The 22593-nt window shown below is 49.2% G+C and overlaps 2 protein-coding genes across 9 annotated transcripts in view; one reads left to right on the top strand and one right to left on the bottom strand.

Moving 5' to 3' along the window:
• MTMR1 (myotubularin related protein 1) overlaps window positions 1-2232 on the top strand; it is a 61465-nt gene extending 59233 nt beyond the window's left edge. For all 7 annotated transcript variants that reach the window (XM_027534591.1, XM_027534593.1, XM_027534594.1 and 4 more), the window contains one exon: window positions 124-2232. In XM_027534591.1, the coding sequence (XP_027390392.1) occupies window positions 124-285 (162 nt within the window). In that variant the 3' untranslated portion in view covers window positions 286-2232. The remainder of the gene's footprint in view (window positions 1-123) is intronic.
• Window positions 2228-22593, bottom strand: part of CD99L2 (CD99 molecule like 2) — a 121988-nt gene continuing 101622 nt past the window's right edge. Inside the window, exons 6-10 of one of the 2 annotated variants that reach the window (XM_027534599.1) lie at window positions 12672-12713; window positions 12420-12539; window positions 8719-8736; window positions 7662-7727; window positions 2228-6014 (exon numbers count right to left, since the gene is read on the bottom strand). In XM_027534599.1, coding sequence (XP_027390400.1) covers window positions 5950-6014; window positions 7662-7727; window positions 8719-8736; window positions 12420-12539; window positions 12672-12713 — 311 coding nt within the window. In that variant the 3' untranslated portion in view covers window positions 2228-5949. The remainder of the gene's footprint in view (window positions 6015-7661; window positions 7728-8718; window positions 8737-12419; window positions 12540-12671; window positions 12714-22593) is intronic. The other variant, XM_027534600.1, reaches the window with a different exon arrangement.

Here is a 22593-nt window from a genome sequence, read left to right as displayed (position 1 = left end):
GAGAACGGAGTCCCCATGCCTCAGCCAAGCCACAGCTCCCGGGGCGGGCCCTCGGGCCCCCGGGCAGAGGTGGGGGTGAGGGTCAGGAGGCCGGGGCTGGGCTGACCGCATCTCCGCCCACAGACGCCCACCCACCAGAACCTCAAGGAGTTGCTGGCCGTCCGCGCAGAGCTGCAGAAGCGGGTGGAGGACCTGCAGCGGGAAGTGGCAGCACGTGCCTCAGCCTCGTCGGAGCGGGGCTCCTCGCCATCGCACTCAGTGACACCCGTGCACACGTCAGTCTGACACCGCTGTCCCTGTGGCCCAGGCGGGGCTCCTGTGACGTTCCTCACGAAGCCCTGTGCCCGCCTCGTCCGGGTGGCGCTTCCCACCAGTGACGGATCTGTGCTAGGGGACGGCCCCCACTCTCATCAGTGCTGTTGTGCCATCAACACGTCTTTCCCTCCTGCCAGCACTTGCCCAGGGCTGCGTGGGGGACCCTTGGGCGAGTAGAATGCAGGGTTCAGGCTCAAGGTGGGACATCCTTGTAAAAACCAACCCACCCCCTTTTAAAGGCTGTGTTGCCAGCCCCAGGGCCTCTTTCGGCTCTTAGCGCCAAACCCTGGGGCCTGACAGTTAACTCTTGGCTGGGGAAGACAGACCATCACCATCTCCCCATGCCAGCAGTCCTGCTGCACCAGTTACCAGTGTGTACATATAAGGTATTTTTTAAAAAGAGAAACATACCTTTATTTTCCTATGTCCTTTTTTTTTTTTTTTAAATGTTTAGTCACCGAAGGAGACACCTGCTTGACTGAACTGGGTGAGCATGGTCAAGCTGGGCTCATGCGAACTCTGCCGTGGTTCATTTGAATGTGGTCACCTCAGACCATGTGTCCTGTCCTCCCCTGACTGTGGGACCTGCCTCCCAAGGTGGCCCAGGCGCCTGTCCCCTGCTACTGCTGACAGCTGACTGTCAAGGCGGGTCTTCTCTCACCTGTTACCTGCTGTCTGAAGTAATAGTTCTCATTTCATCAAGATCCCTTCAAACTCAGTTTATCCTTGTCACTGCATTTTGGTACTTTAAAGCCACCACGGCACTGTGACTTTGGATGCCAAAAGCAGAGCGCTCACCTCCCTCAGTTTCCTGGTCTCAGGGCCTTTTCCTGCCCATCTCACAGCTTCCGTCTCTGGCTCCAGGACTCCATGAGTCTGAGCAGGCATTCACTGACCATCAGACGCTCCATCCACTAGCACTAGAGCTCTGAACTGCTCTGGGTGGTGAGTCAGAGTCTTGCACATTTGCACTCTGCCCTCCTCCTCCTCATGCCCAGCACTGTGCCCATGCCTGCCAGCCCCCAAGACCCCATCCCCCTGGAGGAATTAAGCTTGCCTTTGAGTGGAGGAGAGCTCACCGGGTGAGACCTGAGTGCAACCTCATGGTAGTATCTGGTTGGTTTCAAATTACTGGATGCTACCCAAAGCCCTCCATATTGACCTTAGTTTTGAAAACATTCTTAAACGTTTTTTTACACTTAAATACTTAAGAGAATAGATGTTTTTCAACTTGGAACCTTCTGATTCTTATAGAAAATTATCTGGTATCTGTAAGGTATCATATTTATTCTATGTAATTTGATAACCTAAAAAAAATTCTCCATGTTTACCATCTGGGGGATTTGTTTCTAAACTGCATTTTAATTGATGTAACTTTTGATTCCTGCTTCCAGAATAGCTAAAAGCTTATTTATGAATGGGTATGCTGGATTATTCATTGATACGTGGGTTTCTTACAAATGGGGACCCGTTTTTTTCCTTGGAAATATCTATACATAATCCCCCCGCTGCACTAAGACCACTAACCTTGTTGTGGACTGGATGATGTTTTTGAGAACGAGAGAAGTCAAGGTCAGCTAGCCTGCCGCGGGGATTGCACCTGCAGGGAGCTGCCCCACTCCACCCCTCCCCCTTCCATGTGCTGGGCCCTAGGAGGACCCCTAGAAGCTCCCATTTGGTTTCAAAGCAGCACAATAGAGCATTTCCTTAGTGTCTTCCTAGCACAGAACTGTTTCTAAAACAACTTGAAGTATAGTTTTGTTATGTAAGCAATTCTTTCTCGGTTTTATTTAAGTGTACTAGAATGTAAAACCTTTATGGTTCAGGTTTTTAAAGACTGGTACAGTATGATATTTGCCTCATCTGATGCACTGTATTTCAATCTGTAATTAAAATAATGTTTGCTCTGTGGTCTCATTTTTTGTTGTCTTTATTTTTGGTAATTTTTCCCTTGTGGAAAATTAGTAAACATTTGTGTCCAAGTCTTTGCGACCCCATGGACTATAGCCCACCAGGCTCCTCTGTCCATGGGGATTTTCCAAGCAAGAACATGGGAAGGAGTTGCCATTCCCTTCTCCATTGGATCTTCTCGAGCCAGAGATCAAACCTGGGTCTCCTGCATTGGCAGGCAGATTCTTTACCATCTGAGCCACCAGGAAAGTCCATTTTACTTACACAAAAATTTATTATATGTCAAACACAGTCAATACATGTAAAGTACTCTTACATGATTTAATTCATTTTCTAAGTGGTAAATGCAATTCATCCTAAGACTTGAGTGTGTTGGCTGAAATAGGTAACTACTCTAAAATCGGCAACACCTTAAGAAAACACTTAAGATGTGAGGACAGGGCTGGAACCCCGAGAGGCAGGTGTGGCCCTTAGGAGGCCAGGCCAGCTTTCCAGGCCATGAGTCCTAGAGCTTAAATGGGACAGACTTCTGGGGAACCACAGGGTCCCCACCCAGAGTCTCCAGAGGGAGTGCTGGCCTTTATGGGAGCTATAAAGGCCTGGATGAAACCATGCTGGCCCCTGCATATAAGGCCCCTTCTTCTAAGGCCTGATGTCCCTGTCCTTCTCCACGCAGGTGTGGGGGCCCCAGCAGCAACACCGAGCAGCCAAGGCTGGGAGGGCCACAACTTCTGCATGGGAGAGTCACATGGGGGTTTGGGTTAGAGGACTTGGTGCTATTTTACTACAAGGTTGGTACGGCACAAAATGCCACCACACCGTGAGACCCTCCCAGCGGCCCCCATATCTTCCTCATGGAGTGACAAGGGCAGCTCCACCTCCAGCAGACCACTCTGCCTGCACACCCTGGCCCCGTTCCACTTTCTATGGCTCAATCACATGTCACCCGAGTGGACCCTGGCTACTGGCTTTCTTTGGAGAAGACAACGCTGTGGGCTCAGGAGTCGTGAGTCGGGGGCCTGCCACTGCGCCTCCCTACCCCCATGACATCTCCAGGCCTCAGCTCCCCGTCATGCAGGGGACCACCCCAGGACGGCTGACACTAAGCTGCTTGGCATGAAGGGAAGTGCCAGAACCCTGACCCTCTCAAGAAAGGCCTTTGGGTCCATAATAATGAATTAGGAAAACAAGCATCACTTAACAAAGGGCATGCCTTCACACCGGCAGAACCAGGAACTGGTTAGGTTCCACTTTGTTTAATGCAAACACGAGAGAGCTTACAATTCATACTCAAATACAAGCACAGAAAAAGCATAGGAGATCCTGCCATCGGTCTCCACCGCTTCTTTCTCAGAGAACTGGGACTAACCCCCAAGCAGCCAAGGCAGTGGGCCTGGTGCCACTCTCTGGGTGACACTTAGGGTGCCCTGCCTCCATCCTTCAGGAGCTCAGAGTTGTTATAAACACTGAGTCCCCCATCTCACCCCCAGTAAAGCTGATAGCAATTAGATATGGTCAGCTGGCCATTCTAGCATACTTGCTACCTCCGTTACCACCTGGGATGGACCCGAGCCAGTCAATACAGCTTCCAGGTGGACATGGCTACAAGAGCCCCAAGAATCAGCAAGCATCAGTGCCCTGTCCTGGGCCCCAGGATGGGAGCTCTGCAAATGGATGGCTGAGTGACTTTCAATGCCCCAGTCACCAGCGCAGAGCTGGGTGCTGGGCTCCAGGCTCAATGCAGAGGGCACTGAGACAGACAAGGAAGGGCATGGTGGGTCTCTCTTAACCCAAGTCAGTGGTACCGAGCAAACAGATCCACAGAGCGCTGACTCTTATCACCGACAGGATTACAGGGTCTTCACCAGATGTGCCTTGCTGCAGAGCCAAGGTGCCCCACTGGGGGCACTGCGCCCAGCCACTCCGAGGATGCCACAGGCCACATGGCTCCCTTCCTAGTCACCACTGTGACTTCTCTATAAACGTCCAAACTTCTCGGGGGCCAGGAGAGCCTCATTACCACGCACAAGTGCTGCCTTGTGTCTTTCTCTGAAATGCCTGCAAACGGTGGTGAGCGGCCCTCCTAACTTGATGAGTGCTGCCCTGATCCCTCCCGACTCTGGGGCCCTGATGTCACCCTCTTTAGGTGACAGCAGGCTACCAATGCAAAAGTCCTTCAGAGTGGCCTCCAGCCCAGCACCAGTCAGGGCTGGGGACATCAGTCCACGAGGACAGGCGGGGGAGGTGCTGGAAACGGGCTGAGCTCACCAGCACTGCCTCCACAGCTCACTTTCTGCCGTCTTCTCAATGCTCCTCACCCCTGGCCACACACCATCTGGCCGGCCTGGCATGAGCCTCCAGACACGGGTGACACAGGGCCCATGACACGCTCTCCATAACATGAACACACGAGGGAGGCACACGTGGTCTGACCTGCAGGGTCTGTTCTCATGTCAACTGTCTCCCTAAGAAGTCAAGAGTTGTCTTGTCCCAGCCTGGTAGATGTAAAAGAGCCAACATACAGCCATCCTGTAGCATGTGAAGCAGACTCACATGAGGCTTCCAGGAGCGCTTTCTAACACTGCAAACTCATCCATAGATGGGGGGCTCTAGACTTTCGCTCAGCCCCTGACAGCAGCACCCAGTGGGGATCAGGATCACACGTGGCCCAGACGAAAAGTTCCAGGAAGAAAGCCTGGATCCAGCCCACCGCAGACAGAACCCTCCAGTCCGGGTGCCCCCAGACCCCCAAGCAATCTCCATCACAGGCAGGCCAGCAGATGACCAGTGTGCGCCCAGGTCACATGAGTGCCCACACTAAGACCATGCCCCTTCCCCTCCTCCCACAGACATCTCCAGGCAGACAGTGGGCATGTTTCAGGCTCTGACGCTCATTCTGTCATGTGTAGCTCCTGTTACCAAAAAACACACATGGAGTGGGGTGGGGAACCCTCCACAGCCCTAGTATAAAACTCAATGCTGCAGCATAAGTGATTCCTGAAGCTAATCACGTCAGACTGGAGACCACGTCCATGCCCTGGCATCATAGGGGAATTGGGCCTGAGAGCCACAGCTTCCTACACATACATCCAGGAGATTCCTACACATCCAGGTGGGGATACTGTGACATGCAAGTTTGCACTTAAGTAAATGAAAAGTCAGGGAGCCCAGCAGCGTAAGGGCTAGATGGAAAGAGGGATGGAAATAAAACCCCCCTGGGGGTGGCGTGTGTGCCCGCACTGTCTCCTGGTGCTCACCAGTGCACTCCTCGCGGCCAGGTCCCTGCCCACAGCCTTTCCAGAAACCCACCGGGCGAGTCAGTGCAGTGTGGAGGGGACCACAGAGCCCTGGGTTCACACTCCTGCCCATCCTCTGGCCCTCCCTCTGCTCAGTCCCCCCTCCCCAGCTTGATAAGGCCTGCGGGCAGGGTGGCCTAGGGAGGCATCGACCCTGGGCACTCGAGGTTGGCCCTGGCTTTCGGCGGGGCCAGCCTCGGATTTGGGCAGCAAGCCTCTTGGGGGGCCCAGTGGCAGGGTGGGCACATGAGCCAGACTCACAAACACCCAGAGCTACGTCTGGGAAACAGGACGAGAAGAAGCCAATGACATCGAAGGAGCGGTGTGGCAGCCGTGGGTCCAGATGAAACAAGGAGCTGGGGCTCCGGCAGCGGCCCCGTGTGCCCACGGCCTGCCCGGTGGAGCGGGGCCTTGCATCCTCGGCTCCTCAGATCCGGGGTGGTTCAGGGGGTGGCGGCTCCGTGGACTGCGTCTGCAGGGCCGAGTATTTCACTAGGGACATGAGATGCCCATCAGGAGGGAGTCACACGAAGACAGAGAGAGACAACCACATCCTTCCCTGGGCACAGAAACCTGGCTCCCTGCCTGTCTGTCCTGGATGATTGGCCTCTGGAAGCTGCTGTGCTCCCAGAGAGAAGGAAGGAGCAGAGGGACCTGGCGACCACCTGGGCCTCCATTTCCTCACCTGTAAACTGGGAATATGCAGGAGATCTAGGTTCGATTCCTGGGTCGGGAAGATCCCCTGGAGAAGGGAATAGCTACCCACTCCAGTATTCTTGCCTGGAGAAACCCATGGACAGAGGAGCCTGGCAGGCTACAGTCCATGGGGTCACAAGAGTCAGACATGACTTAGTGACTAAACCACCACCGACCCAAACTGGGAATGGTTCTACTGGAGCAACTGGGACAAGTTTCTTTTTCTTTTTGCAAGATCTTAGTTCCCTGACCAAGGATTGAACTTAGGCCCTCAGCAGTGAAAGCACAGAGTCCTAACCACTGGACAGCTGGGGAACTCCGAAGGGAGGAATCTTTATTTTTTGGGGGGAGGAATCTTTAAAAGAATTTTTTTTTTATGTTCTTTACTGAATCTATTCAATATTTCTTCTGTTTTATATTCTTTTTATTGGCCTTGAGGCACAAGGGATCTTAGTTCCCCGACCAGGGATCGAAACTGCACCCTTTCCATTGGAAGTACAGAGTCTCAACCACTGGACCCCCAGGGAAGTCCCTGGGAGGAGTATTTTAAATAAAGCATGTAACACAGCACCTGGTACATGGCGATACTCACATGATGGTAGCCAAGAGTTTAAAAGAACGACGACAGTGACTGCTACTGTGGAGTCCATGTTCCCGTGTTTGAAATTCTGGGCTATTGCATCCAGACAGTGCAGCGCTGCCACAGACCATTCTAGGCCACCACATGGAGCCTTGCCCATCACATCCCCGGGGGCGCCCCTCCGCCCACCAGACAGCCACCTTGGCACCCATCCCAGGACAGGCACACCCCAGCTCCTGTCTTTCACGCCCACCCTGACCTGCAAGCCCCCAGGCCTTGGGTGATGGAAAGAGGCCTGCCCTCTTCTCCACAAAGCCTTTCCTGACTGCCTTGCTGGCATTCTGGGGCCACAGGTTGCATCTGCCTTGAGTGGTTGGCCACCCTGGGCCAGAAGCCTGATGCCACACAGCTTGTCATGGCTGGCGCTTCCATACCCAGGAGTGCTTGATGAACACAGAACAGGGTGGGGGAGGGCAGGGGCTCCCATTATGGGGTCTGTGTTTTGTACAAGTTCTGTCTTGCCTTTGGCAGTTTTCAAATGGAAAAGGCCGGGGACTCCATCTAGAGATTCCCTACAAGCTTCTGTGGGCACTTGGCTAGGAGTGTGTGTGTTTTCACTCACATGGTGCCCCTCAGTGTGCAGACGGCCCTGACTGCAGTCCTGGCGTGCCCAGTGTCAGGAGGCTGGAGTCTGGCGGGGGAGAGGAGAGTGCTGGGCCCCTGACTTCTGCAGCCCATCTTTCTGGCTGGAAGTTTTAGGAATGCAGACCTCTGAGCTCCTGCTTTCCCAGCACAGCTCTGCTCAATGCTGGCCCAGCCATTAGGAGGCCTTCAGCAACAGAAAGTGACTAGGAAGTCCTCACCTTGGGGCTCCTCACATACGACGGCCTCCAGGTTCTCCCCTTTCACGTAGTCCGCATTGAGACCCTCTGCAAAAGGCCAAGGGTGGAGTTTGTGATTGACACAGAAGCAAAGTGTCCCTGGCTATGATGGACAACTCCTGACCAAGCCCTCCATTATGGTGAAAAAGCCCAAGCCCCTTAATGAACTCAGATTCCCAAACCCTGGGCCACCCAAATGTGCTGCCCTGCCCAGGGGTTCTCAGCTGGATGGGCTCCTGCAGACGGTGGGAGGAAGTCTGTCCCTGCTGCAGTGTGGAGGGCCAGGACCCGCTGACAGCTGCTCCAGTCTAGTCAGTCTGGGGGCTTTCTCCTCACTTAATGTCCAAACACAGTTTGGGGACTCTATGAAGCTGAGTACACCCCACATCTGCTGCTGCTGCTGCTGCTTGGGGAGACTCAAGAGTCCATGTCTTATCTCCAGAAACCTCATCAGAGCCCTGGCCCTGTGGGAAAATTGGACCATGGTTCTCACAAACCCACTGAGCAGGCGCCAGTGTGAGTCACTCCACCATCCTGGGCTGCACTCAGGTTCCTGCCTGCCCTGGGCATTTCTGGGCTCAAAATGGACACTGGGCGGGCCCAGGAAAGATGGACGTGTGGCTAGTTAGCAGGTGTGGTCAGTGCTCACTTGGGCCAGCAAGGCTGATGGATGAGCAGGCACACGGAGGGGCGCCCTGGGCCTCCCGACTAGGTGCTCACATGCCAAGCTGGCATGAGCCACACTGTCTTCTGCCCATGGGCAGCGCTCTGGTTGTTCCTCAGGGATGACCACTGGTGGGCATCTGAGTCCTAGAGAGGGCCTCCACCCCAACCCCAGCACCTCTGAGACACAGCCACGCCCAAATGCCCACGTGTATCAGGGAAAAGTAAAGATGGTTTTGAGTGCCAGGGAACGGGATGGGGTGGAGCGAGGCGAGGAGACAAGAGCAGCATGGAGGGGAGGGAGGAGTTGGGTGGGTGATGAAGGGCAGACACCAAAGCAGAAGGGGACAATGAGTAAGTCAGAGCACGTCGTTACCTTGACCTTCTGCTGCATCTGAAGGCAAGACACAAAACTTAGGACCCTGGAGCAAAAACTCAGCCCCTGGCAACAAGCCAGGTGGGCTTTCCACGCAACACGCTGACCCTTGGCGCTGGAGGGCAGAGACAGGGAAAGCAGAGGGTCCCCAAGGCCAGGACCTGTTTGGTGGCAGGAGAGACTGCAAGGCCCCAAGCACCATGGCAGGGTCAGGCCCTCCTAGCAGTCGTGTGCTGTCCCCCGGGGCATCCCCGTGCACCAGGTACAGAGTGGCTTCTGCTTGGCCTTCCCTGACTTACTTCCCTGTTTGAGTGGCTGAGGCTTAACAGAAAGGGTGGGGATGGGAGACGCTGAGTCCTGGCTTCTCAGGGGATTGACCCCCCACACACATCCACAGGGCTCCTCCTGATGCTACCCAAACACAGAGGCCACGGACACTTCGGTGGATGAAACAACACACACAGGCACCCATGGGTGCTGACAGTTCAGAGTGATGGGATGGGGCGGTGTCACAGAAACCAGCAAGCCCCCATCCCACGCCATGGGCTGCACAGTGGGTCAGCAGAGGGCGCTGTGGCAGCAGGCAAGACAGACATCCTCCCACAGGCTGGAGGGCAGGAAGGCAGCCCGGGAGGGTGTCCCAGGCCCAAAGGATGAAAGCTGCTAGGGGAAGAGAGGGCGTGTCGGACAGGGTGCTGGAGAGAGCGGTGCATCCTCAGGGAAGTCAGTGCAGCTGTGCAGAAAGGCTTCTGGGGACACGGACCACAGGCGGGGAGGAGAAGGGACATGGATGGAACCATACCATGAAGGGCTTTGAATGTTAAGCTCAGGGGCTGGGTCAGAGGCACACAGGAGGTCCAGGGGGAGCAGCCCCTGCACACTTGAAACAGGGCCCACAGGCTGTTCAGAGCAGAGAGAAGTGGTGGGAAGCCCAGGGCAGGCAGCGGGGGAGGGGAGCTGATGGAACTGCCCAGATGTAGGACAAGGAGACTTGGCAATGGGGCAGAGCACAGGCCCCAGGAACGGGGACTCCTCTGATGTCACATCGGGGGGACAGAAGGACCCAGGAGGGCCGGAGGGATTCATAAGGGGAGGCCATGGACACAGGAGCAGATGCAACTTCCAGCTTTGGAAGAAGATGTTGCTGGCACAGGGGACAGACACAGAAGCAAGAGGGGGCCTTTTCAGATGTGGAGGATGCTCTGAACTCAGTTTCCTTCAAAGGAAACCGGGGCTGATGATGGCACTCGCAGGAGAGTGTGGTTTCAGCCATGACAAAGACATCACTGACAGACTGGGAAAGGACTGGGCGGCCAGCCTTCAGACCGAGTGAGGGGCTGGGAGAGGCCCACAGGTTCCATGAGTTTCCTGGGAGCCCCCGTCAGCCCTCCAAGCATGCTGGCTTCCCTGGGCCAGGCCCCCCAGCACGTGGCCCAGCAACACCCTAACCCCTAGAGCCCCCCCTGCCGAGAGAGGACACATCCATGTCCTGCCACCTCAGTATCACAGGTTTATTGTTCCCCAAGTGCTGTACAATTAACTGATTTCTGTGTACCAAAGCCTTCATATTCTCAAATTTTATTGGGTTTTGACTGCTAATCCAACTGGTGGAAACTTGCACCTCTTTGTTTTAGGAAACAAGTGGGAAAATCATGTACTTTCACCTGAGTGCCTCTGCAGAGACAGACACAACCTAGACATCTATTCGGTTTGGAAATCAACCGCTCTCATCCTCCCTGTTCCTACCTACCGGCACTCTTTCCTTCTGGATTTATCACTTCCCATGGTCACTGAGTTCCTTCAACAGTCTCCTCAGCCGCTGTCTCATCTACAAACTGAAGGTACCCGCCATAATGCCCCGTTGGGAGGTGGTGGTGCTTGGGGCAGTGATCTGGGCCAAGCAGGGTCGGGCACTGGTGAGCATGGGAAGCCATTCTTACCCTGACTGCAGGCCCAGCTTTTACTTCTCTTATCCAACATGCAATTTCAAGTCTCCAAGCCACCCTGTGGCCCCGAGCCATCTGGCCCAACTCTGCTGTGGGCATGTCTTTGATTAACCATGGATTGCGCTCATGTCACTGTTATAGTTACAGTGCTGAACTGGGGTGAATGGTGACCCCCAAAGCCTCTGTCCATGTCCTCATCCCTGGAACCTGTGGATGTGACCTTATTTGGGAAAAGGGTCTTTGCAGATGTGACTAAGTTAAGGATCTCAAGATGAGATCGCCCTGGATTTAGGGTGGGGCCCACAGCCAATGATGAGACAGAAGATGACAGTCACAGAGACTGGAGTGATGCGGCCATAAGCCAAGGGATGCTTGGGGTTACCAAAAGCTGGGAGAGGAAGAAAGGATCCTCCCTTACAGCCTTCAGATGGAACCAGTGCTGCTGCCACCTTGATCTTGAACTTCTGACCTCCAGACCATGAGACAATAGGTTTGTTGTTTCAAGCTGCTTGTTTGCTTTTGAGCTGGGACAAGTGATAGCTCTAAGGCCAACCCCACCTTCAGTTCTGTACTCCTTCTGACTGTTCACACCACTCTATACAACCAAGCTCTGGAGCTATAGCAGGGCAGCCATGAACAGCTGTGCAGGTTGTGCACTGAGACACGTGCTGTCCCTGGGGTACTCCTGTGCACAGCCTGCGGAGTTGTATGCCATGGCCCCGGTCACAGACATTGTATAAGAGTAGAAGCACCAAACGTCATGGCCAGATGGAAAATCAGGCTGGAGACATCGGCAACAGCTACAAGCAAAGCATTCTAGGACCCAAGTCCATTTCCTGGGAAGCTCAGCTCCAGGCTAGAATTAAGGGCAGAGGCCCAGAGCAAGGGCAGGGGAAACTTCACAGGAGATGGTCATGAGCCACAGGAAAGAGGAAAACTATGGCTGAGTCAAGTTCCCTTACTTGAACTAAAGATTTCCCATCTTCAACCAGAGACACGCTCTGCACACAGCAATACATCAACGCCGTGCTTGTAAAACAATTGAGTGTGGTCTTGTTCGCCCTCAATGGCTTCCCTGTGTGGATCCCTTAACACAGGGCGCCTGTAGGTGGGCTTCTGACAGAGTCCATCCGTAACTATTCCACTCACACGCCATGGACAGACTCACCACTACAACCCAGAATGACAGCCACCAATATGACAAAACTCTTCCTATTGCTTCCTGTTCCTTTCAAACAATTCAGGGTTCCATGTATTTTAAGATTCTGTGGCTCACAGGGGAAGAGCAGGGGCACCCGGGCAGCAGCCAGCGGCTCCTTGGGATCCGAGAGGGAGGGAAGGGTCGCCAGGGTGAGGAGTGGGCTGGCAGGCCCAACAGTGCTGCCTGCTGGGACTCAGAGGTCTGAGGGACATCTGCCTTCTGTCGCCAAAGGCCTGACGTCCCCTTGGGCAAGAGCCGAAGCCACATGGAAATCCAGAGCCTCCTTCCTGTTCTACAAGAAGCCCGGTAGTCACCCTTGGAAGACCGAGGTTATTGGGCCCACCCCAATCCTCTCTTCCAGGCTCGTTTATACTTCAGTTAAGCCTAGGTCTGTCTCCGAGGGCTTAAAAAAGTGCAGCCCCACCTCCACCTCACCCCGGGGAAGTCTGCTGAATCTCAGCTTGCTCAGAGTGCTGCCCTCTCCTCCTCCAAAGCCCCGGCCCTCTGTTTATCTTCTGCTGTGGGAGGGCGTGGCCGCAGGTGGGTCCACTTACGCTGTATGCTGAAGCAGAACTTCTTCTGCTGGTAGGAGATGTAACTGGATACAGCACCGATCAGCGCCATGGCCAGAGCGCTGGCCACGCCGGCGATGGTGCCAGTCTCTGCCGACATTCCTAGGCAGAGGTGGGGGGGAGGCACGGAGAGACATGGCCGTCAAAGAAAGGTCGGGAAGGCCACCCGGAGACCCAAGCGGCCAGCAATACCCCCCTGTGGTTTCCACAGAAACCTCAGGATTCCCAACTTACCAGAGTCATCAGAGTTGTCCCCGCCGCCATACTGGCCACCACCTGCATAAAGGACAAAAGCAGTCAGTGTCCGCTGTGACCACCAGCTCAGGGTCGGGAGTGACAGCCCCTTCCTGACTCACTGAGACCCCTCTTCATCTCTGCCCCGGGGGGCTTCGCCCTGACTACAGCAAGACCTGCTTCCTTATGCCTGCCACCTGCCAAGCCGAGGGGGAACTTTTTATTTTTGAAACGACAGTGACCATGCACTGAGAACATGTAGTATCCTGGCTCTTTACATACAGCTCTGCCATACACGGGGGCAGGTGTCCACAACACCCCAGAGTGAAGGTGCGCAGGTGAGGGATCTGCCGGCAGGTGGCAGAGCTGAGCTCATGCCGGGCAAGCCTGACTCTACATGCCAACACTGTGGGTCCTGTGCACCTAGTGCCTCCTATAACATACATTTACTGCTTATCTAATTACAGAACCACGGTTATGTAAAAGTTTGTTTTAAAAAAGGATGAAAGACTAGTATAAAAACAATTCATCATCCTACTATTCAAAGAGATTATGGTTAATATTTCAATTTCCTTTCCTCTTGTGCTTAGTTAGCCCTTTTACATGCTTTTCTTCAAATTCAGATGCTTCTACTCCGGTAACTTAGGTACACAGGATTAAGTGATAATCAAGAGCTTTTTAAGGCCATCTACTTCTAGCTTGGCATATAGTGTGAGTTGTTTGTGGAACACAAAGCAATGCAAGCTGACAATCCCTTATCTAGGATTTTGAAATTCAAAAAGCTCTGAAATATCACAGAGATGGAGAACAGATTAGTGGCTGACAGGGGTTAGGGAGGGTAAAGAGGGAGGCAGTTGGCTGTGATTAAAAAAGAAAAACAGGAAGGACCTCTGCAGTGACAGCACTGTTCTCTTTATTGCAGTGGTGGTCACACAAACTTAAACGTGGTCGACTTTCAGAGAACATACACACACACCAGCACACACACAGCCCAGACAGCAGCTCCCTGCCAAGCAAGGGGTACCATTTAGGACATTTAATTAGCCCTGAGCACTCTTTCCTGGGCACCCTCTTCATCTCAGGACACAAGCTCATTAATGAATGAAGACTGTACTCCCAGAGCCCAGGGTTCTTGGGGGAAACTGCTCTCAGATGCCGGAGGCAATGACCTTTGACATTTCCTTCACCAATCAAAGACTCTGGGTGGGGGGCTGTAGGTTCACGAATTGTAACAAATGTACCCCCTGTTTGGGATGTTGCTAATGGACAGACTGTGGGTGTATGGAGGGTATGGGAACTCCGTACAATGTTCAGTTTTGCTGTGAAACTGCTCTAAAAAATACAGTCTATTTTTAAAAATAAGAGTCTTGAGGGAGAAAATGAGATTTGCTATGTTCCCACCTGGGGCTGAATCCTTGAGTTAAATGTGTTTTATAGACATCCCTGATTGGATATGAATGAGTATTTACAAAACAAGGAGCACTAGCATTTTCTTCATTTTTTTTTTTTTACAGGACACCCTGTATTCTCTATGGGTGGTGGGTGGTTTAGTTACTAAGTCGTATCGGACTCTTTGCCACCCCATGGACTGCAGCCGGCCAGCCTCCTCTATCCATGGGATTTTCCAGGCAAGAACACTGGAGTGGGTTGCCATTTCCTTCTCCAAGAGCACTAGCATTTTCAAAAACACTATCACTGCTGTTGGATAAAGCAGACCAGAGAGCAGGACATGAGTCACGCTGTATGTTAACAAGTCAGCAATGAGGTCACCTGTGAGGGCTTGGAGTTTGGCTGCACTGGCCCATCACTGCTCCCTCCTGCTGTGCCCAAGGTGGCCGTCAACAAGGGTAGCAGTGAGCCCCTACACAGATGTCCTCTGCTGACGTGTTCACATCACTAGATTTCCAGGTGAAAAGTGAAAGTGAAGTCGCTCAGTTGTGTCCAACTCTTTGCAACCCAGTAGACTGTAGCCTACCAGGCTCCTCCATCCATGGGATTCTCCAGGCAAGAATACTGGAGTGGGTTGCCATTTCCTTCTCCAGGGGATCTTCCCAGCCCAGGGATCAAACCCAGGTCTCCTGCATTGCAGGCAGACACTTTACCCTCTGAGCCACCAGGGAAGCCCAGGAATGAGCAACTCTACCCACTCTTTCTTTCACCTCGAACTGGAATGAAGCTGAGTGTTCCCCAGTCTCTCTTTCCTTATTAATTCTTGATCATAAGAATCCACAACAACTTGTACCTCATGATCTGTATGGCGATGAGCTATGAGGGTGTTACTTGAAAAGAAAACTGGAGGCCCCCTGCGGAACCTGCCTAGAGGGGCATGCAGAGGGAATACGGGGCTTCCCTTGGCTGTCAAAGAGATGCAAACGCTCAATTCTATAGTCTAGGAACTCCTATCTGACCACCAGTTATTGGACAAAGGTGTTCTTCTAAGAAGATGACAAACAAATGGTATTCCTTTCTCAAAAAAAAAAACACGTGATCATGTGATCACATCCTGTGGGTAACCCATTGCTCAGATGGGCACATGGGCTGAGATACTGTGAGGGTAAAGAACAACTGGAAAACAAAACTGCAGTCATTCTGGATCCTTCCACCACTTCCAGTTCCATGAATCTGAAGTGAACTTGGCTGCAAAGGTTTGCCATTGAAGTTAGCCAAGCCAATGTCATGGTTTTGATCCCTGTTTGACTACTGAGCTCTGTTTACTTCCTCTGAGCACAGGCTGAATCCACTTCCTTTACAAAAGGCATACCACGCAAAAAATGCTATTGGGACAACTGATGACCCACTGGCATAACAGATTTATCCAAACCAACACCACCCATGGAAATAAGTTTCCAATAAATATAAAATAGATGAAGCAATAGAAGCACTAGAAGAAAATGTGCAACAACATTTATATTGTCTTGGGGTAGGGAATGACTTTCTAAACCTGGCCCTCAATCTAGGAGCCTGAAACAGAAAAGATCATACCAAAAGTAAAAACTTCACTATTAAAAGCATAAGAAACAAAAGGGGAAAATGGCTAAACTTCAAAATCAACAACCTTTGTGCTTCATAATATATCATCAAGAAAGGGAAAGACAATCCACGGAATGGAAGAAAACAATGGCAAATTCTATATCTGATAAGGGATGAATATTGAGAATAAAGAAATTCTACAACTCAGTAAAAAGGCAAAGAATTCTGTTTTAAAATAGACAAAGAAAATGAAGACATTTCTCCAGAGAGATATTCAAATGGCCAATAAACACATGAAAAGATGCTCAGCACCATTAGCTACCAGGGAAATGCAATCAAACCCACGGTGAGATACCACTTCACACACGTTAGATGGCTAGAATCTACAAAAGGTAAATAAGTGTTAGGAAGGATGTGAAGAAAATGGATCTTTCATATAGTGCTGACGGGAATGTAATATGGTACAGCTGCTGTGGAAAACAGGTTGGTGGTTCCTCCCAAAGGTAAACACAGAGTTACCATGAGGCTGGACAATTCCACTTCTAGATGTGTATACCCAAGAGAATTGAAAACACATGACCACACAAAAACTGGTATGCTGATTTCATCATAGCATTAGTTGTAAAAGTGAAAAAGCAGAAACAATATAAAGGTTCATCAAATGATGAATGGGTAAATGTTTTCAGAAAGTATAAATAAGGATTAATAATCCCTAACATAAAAGAAGCCCATACACATAAATGAGTAGAAAACGGGGCAACAGGCATGAACAGGCAATTCACATAATATAGTAAGAGTGTCTAATAAGACAGAGGTGAAATGTTTCATGTCTTGGATTCAAATAAATGGAAAATTTAAACAGGACAAAATTTTGTACAGGACTTCCCTGGTGGCTCAGACCGTAAAGTGTCTGCCTACAATGCGGGAGATCAGGGTTCAATCCCTAGGTCAGGAAGATCTCCTGGAGAAGGAAATGTCAACACACTCCAGTATTCTTGCCTGGAAAATCTCATGGATGGAAGAGCCTGGTAGGCTACAGTCCATGGGGTTGCAAAGAGTCAGTTATGACTCAGCTATTTCACTTCACTAATCTGCAAAGATGACAAAATTAACATATCCAATAAAGGTGAGTATATGAGCAAACAGGAAACTGTTTACTTCCTAGTGGTGGAAATGGCAGCTGGTATAATTGTCATGGAAAACCATTTTGCAGTACACTCAAAGAGTTGCATGTTTAAAAATTTACACCTTCTGTGACCCAGCAGTTCAAGTTCTAGGAAATTTATCTGACACACAATTATGGTTGTGTGCTTTTGGTGATGAGGATGTTCATCACATCACTGTGTATACTAGTAAAAAGCTGCAGGAAAAACCCCTTCTGCACAAATATAGGTCCTCATTAAAAAAAGTGACAGCTAAACAGATTATGCAGTGGTTGACATGATATTTTACAGGACCCCTTAATGACAGAAAAACATATTCAGGGTATTACTGAATTTTAAAAAAAAAGCTGGTTTTAAAAAGGTTAATACACACTAGTAAAGTAATGCTCAAAATTCTCCAAGCCAGGCTTCAGCAATACATGAACCGTGAACTTCCAGATGTTCAAGCTGGTTTTAGAAAAGGCAGAGGAACCAGAGATCAAATTGCCAACATCCACTGGATCATCGAAAAAGCAAGAGAGTTCCAGAAAAACATCTAGTTCTGCTTTATTGACTATGCCAAAGCCTTTGACTGTGTAGATCACAATAAACTGTTGAAAATTCTGAAAGATGGGAATAGCAGACCATCTGACCTGCCTCTTGAGAAACCTATATGCAGGTCAGGAAGCAACAGTTCGAACTGGACATGGAACAACAGGCTGGTTCCAAATAGGGAAAGGAGTACGTCAAGGCTGTATATTGTCACCCTGCTTGTTTAACTTCTATGCAGAGTACATCATGAGAAATGCTGGGCTGGAAGAAGGACAAGCTGAATCAAGATTGCTGGGAAAAATATCAATAACCTCAGATATGCAGATGACACCACCCTTATGGCAGAAACTGAAGAGGAACCAAAAAGCCTCTTGATGAAAGTGAAAGAGGAGAGTGAAAAAGTTGGCTTAAAGCTCAACATTCAGAAAACTAAGATCATGGCATCTGGTCCCATCACTTCATGGGAAATAGATGGGGAAACAGTGTCAGACTTTATTTTGGGGGGCTCCAAAATCACTGCAGATGGTGATTGCAGCCATGAAATTAAAAGACACTTACTCCTTGGAAGGAAAGTTATGACCAACCTAGATATCATATTCAAAAGAAGAGACATTACTTTGCCAACAAAGGTCCATCTAGTCAAGGCTATGGTTTTTCCTGTGGTCATGTATGGATGTGAGAGTTGGACTGTGAAGAAGGCTGAGCGCTGAAGCATTGATGCTTTTGAACTGTGGTGTTGGAGAAGACTCTTGAGAGTCCCTTGGACTGCAAGGAGATCCAACCAGTCCATCCTAAAGGAGATCAGTTCTGGGTGTTCATTGGAAGGACTGATGCTGAAGCTGAAACTCCAATACCTTGGCCACCTCATGCGAAGAGTTGACTCATTGGAAAAGACTCTGATGCTGGGAGGGATTGGGGGCAGGAGGAGAAGGGGATGACAGAGGATGAGATGGTTGGATGGCATCACCAACTTGATGGACATGAGTTTGAGTGAACTGCAGGAGTTGGCGATGGACAGGGAGGCCTGGCGTGCTGCAATTCATGGGGTCGCAAAGAGTTGGACATGACTGAGCAACTGAACTGAACTGATATCATTTTTAAAAACTAAACATTTACAAATGTATACTTTATGCATGGAAAAAGTCCTGTGGACTTCCCTAGTGGGCCAGTGGTTAAGAATCCACCTATCAATTCGCGGGACACGGGTTCAACCCCTGGTCTGGGAAGATTCCACATGCCATGTGGCAACTAAGCCTGTGCACTGCAACTACTGAAGCCTGTGCACCACAAGAGAAGCCCCTGCAGTGAGAAGCCTGCACACCACGACTACAGAGTAGCCCCTGCTGGCCGCAACTAGAGAAAGGCTGAAAGCAGCAATGAAGACCCAGCACAGCCAAAAATAAATAAATTAATTAATTTATTAAAAAAAAGAAAGTACTGTGACCATATACCCCTAAGTATTACTAGTGATTCTCCATTGATGGGGAAATAAGTATTTTTTTTGTTTTGTTTTGTTTTGTTCTTTTTTAATTTAAATTTATTTATTTTATTTATTTTTTTTTTTTTTTAAAGAGTGAGCTACATCTCATGTGACAAGAGAAAAACTCTTCTTTAGTTATCCTCCTCCTTGTCCTTTTTTTTTTTTTTTTTTTAATCTTTCTTTAATTTACAGGTATACATGTGTTCCCCATCCTGAACCCTCCTCCCTCCTCCCTCCCCATACCATCCCTCTGGGTCGTCCCAGTGCACCAGCCCCAAGCATCCAGTATCGTGCATTGAACCTGGACTGGCATCTCGTTTCATACATGATATTTTACATGTTTCAATGCCATTCTCCCAAATCTTCCCACCCTCTCCCTCTCCCACAGAGTCCATAAGACTGTTCTATACATCAGTGTCTCTTTTGCTGTCTCGTACACAGGGTTATTGCTACCATCTTTCTAAATTCCATATATATGCGTTAGTATACTGTATTGGTGTTTTTCCTTCTGGCTTACTTCACTCTGTATAATAGGCTCCAGTTTCATCCACCTCATTAGAACTGATTCAAATGTATTCTTTTTAATGGCTGAGTAATACTCCATTGTGTATATGTACCACAGCTTTCTTATCCATTCATCTGCTGATGGACATCTAGGTTGCTTCCATGTCCTGGCTATTATAAACAGTACTGCGATGAACATTGGGGTACACGTGTCTCTTACCCTTCTGGTTTCCTCAGTGTGTATGCCCAGCAGTGGGATTGCTGGATCATAAGGCAGTTCTATTTCCAGTTTTTTAAGGAATCTCCACACTGTTCTCCATAGTGGCTGTACTAGTTTGCATTCCCACCAACAGTGTAAGAGGGTTCACTTTTCTCCACACCCTCTCCAGCATTTATTATTTGTAGACTTTTGGATCGCAGCCATTCTGACTGGTGTGAAATGGTACCTCATAGTGGTTTTGATTTGCATTTCTCTGATAATGAGTGATGTTGAGCATCTTTTCATGTGTTTGTTAGCCATCTGTATGTCTTCTTTGGAGAAATGTCTATTTAGATCTTTGGCCCATTTTTTGATTGGGTCATTTATTTTTCTGGAGTTGAGCTGTAGGAGTTGCTTGTATATTTTTGAGATTAGTTGTTTGTCGGTTGCTTCATTTGCTATTATTTTCTCCCATTCTGAAGGCTGTCTTTTCACCTTGCTGATAGTTTCCTTTGATGTGCAGAAGCTTTTAAGTTTAATTAGGTCCCATTTGTTTATTTTTGCTTTTATTTCCAATATTCTGGGAGGTGGGTCATAGAGGATCCTGCTGTGATGTATGTCAGAGAGTGTTTTGCCTATGTTCTCCTCTAGGAGTTTTATAGTTTCTGGTCTTATGTTGAGATCTTTAATCCATTTTGAGTTTATTTTTGTATATGGTGTTAGAAAGTGATCTAGTTTCATTCTTTTACAAGTGGTTGACCAGATTTCCCAGCACCACTTGTTAAAGAGATTGTCTTTAATCCATTGTATATTCTTGCCTCCTTTGTCAAAGATAAGGTGTCCATATGTGCGTGGATTTATCTCTGGGCTTTCTATTTTGTTCCATTGATCTGTATTTCTGTCTTTGTGCCAGTACCATACAGTCTTGATGACTTTGGCTTTGTAGTAGAGCCTGAAGTCAGGTAGGTTGATTCCTCCAGTTCCATTCTTCTTTCTCAAGATCGCTTTGGCTATTCGAGGTTTTTTGTATTTCCATACAAATTGTGAAATTATTTGTTCTAGCTCTGTGAAGAATACTGTTATGATTTTTTTAAAGATGTTTGAAAACACACAAGCCTCATGCAAATCCATCCACCTCTACTTGCCTACAACTGGAGGAACAGTTCAAACAGGCTATTTCACAGGTCACTGATAGGATCTTCATTTTCATGGACAGCATGTTTTGCATCCTCACTTGCCTTCTGAGTTCACAATTTTACATCACAACTACATACCAAAGAGTCTAGAGTTGCCTTCTGCTGTACTAGAAAATCCCTGGTACAACATATTTCAGACTGCAATTTACTCTTACTATGGACAATTCATCCCATCACCCCCCTTTCCCCTCTTGGTATCCATACATTTTCCTCTATGTCTCTATCTCTGTTTTGCAAGTAGGATCATCTATACCATTTCTATACATTCCACATATATGCATTAATATACAATGTGTTTCTCTTTCTGACTTACTTTACTCTGTGTAAGTCTCTAGGTCCATCCATGTCTCTACAAATGACCCAATTTTGTTCCCTTTTATGGCTGTTGTTGTTTAGTCACTAAATTGTATTTGACTCTTTGTGACTCCCAGGACTACAGCATGCCAGGCTTTCTTGTTCTCCACTGTCTCCCTGAGTTTGCTCAAACTCATGTGCATCGAGTCACTCATACAATCTAACTGTCTCATCCTCTGCCACCTTCTTCTGCTGCCCTCAATCTTTTCCAGATGAAGGAAAGCATCAGCAGGGTCTTTTCCAATGAGTCGGCTCTTCACATCAAGTTGCCAAAGTATTGGAGCTTAAGCATCAGTCTTTCCAATGAATATTCAGGATTGATTTCCATTGGGATTGATTGGTCTGATCTCAAGAGTCTTCTCCAGCACAATAATTTGAAAGCATCAATTCTTTGGTGCTCAGCCTTCTTTATGGTCCAACTCTAACATCTGTACATGACCACCGTAAAATGCATAGCTGTGACTATATAAACCTTTGTTGGCAAAGTGATGTCTGTGCTTTTTATGGCTTTTTTATGGCTTCAGTTCAGTTCAGTCCTTCAGTTGTGTCTGACTTTTTGCAACCCCATGAATTGCAGCACGCCAGGCCTCCCTGTCCATCATCAACTCCCGGAGTTCACCCAACTCGTATCCATTGAGTCAGTGATGCCATCCAGCCATCTCATCCTGTCGTCCCCTTCTCCTCCTGCCCCCAATCCCTCCCAGCATCAGAGTCTTTTCCAATGAGTCAACTCTTCGCATGAGGTGGCCAAGGTATTGGAGTTTCAGCTTCAGCATCAGTCCTTCCAATGAACACCCAGGAATGATCTCCTTTAGAATGGACTGGTTGGAACTCCTTGCAGTCCAAGGGACTCTCGAGTCTTCTCCAACACTACAGTTCAAAAGCATCAATTCTTTGGTGCTCAGCTTTCTTCACAGTCCAACTCTCACATCGACAGATGACCACTGGAAAAACCATAGCCTTGACTAGATGGACCTTTGTTGGCAAAGTAATGTCTCTGCTTTTGAATATGATATCTAGGTTGGTCATAACTTTCCTTCCAAGGAGTAAGTATCTTTTAATTTCATGGCTGCAGTCACCATCTGCAGTGATTTTGGAGCCCCAGAAAATAAAGTCTGACACTGTTTCCACTGTTTCCTCATCTATTTCCCATGAAGTGATGGGACTAGATGCCATGATCTTCGTTTTCTGAATGTTGAGCTTTAAGCCAACTTTGTCACTCTCCTCTTTCACATTCGTCAAGAGGCTTTTGAGTTCCTCTTCAGTTTCTGCCATAAGGGTGGTGTCATCTGCATATCTGAGATTATTGATACTTCTCCCCGCAATCTTGATTCAGTTTGTGCTCCTTCCAGCCCAGCGTTTCTCATGATGTACTCTGCATAGAAGTTAAATAAGTAGGTGACAATATACAGCCTTGACGTACTCCTTTTCCTAATTGGAACCAGTCTGTTGTTCCATGTCCAGTTCGAACTGTTGCTTCCTGACCTGCATATAGGTTTCTCAAGAGGCAGGTCAGGTGGTCTGG

The sequence above is a fragment of the Bos indicus x Bos taurus genome, chromosome X (genome assembly GCF_003369695.1).
Source record: "Bos indicus x Bos taurus breed Angus x Brahman F1 hybrid chromosome X, Bos_hybrid_MaternalHap_v2.0, whole genome shotgun sequence".
Taxonomy (NCBI): Eukaryota; Metazoa; Chordata; class Mammalia; order Artiodactyla; family Bovidae; genus Bos; species Bos indicus x Bos taurus.
Note: the sequence above shows the minus strand (reverse complement) of the source record. Positions and strands in the feature narration are given on the sequence as shown.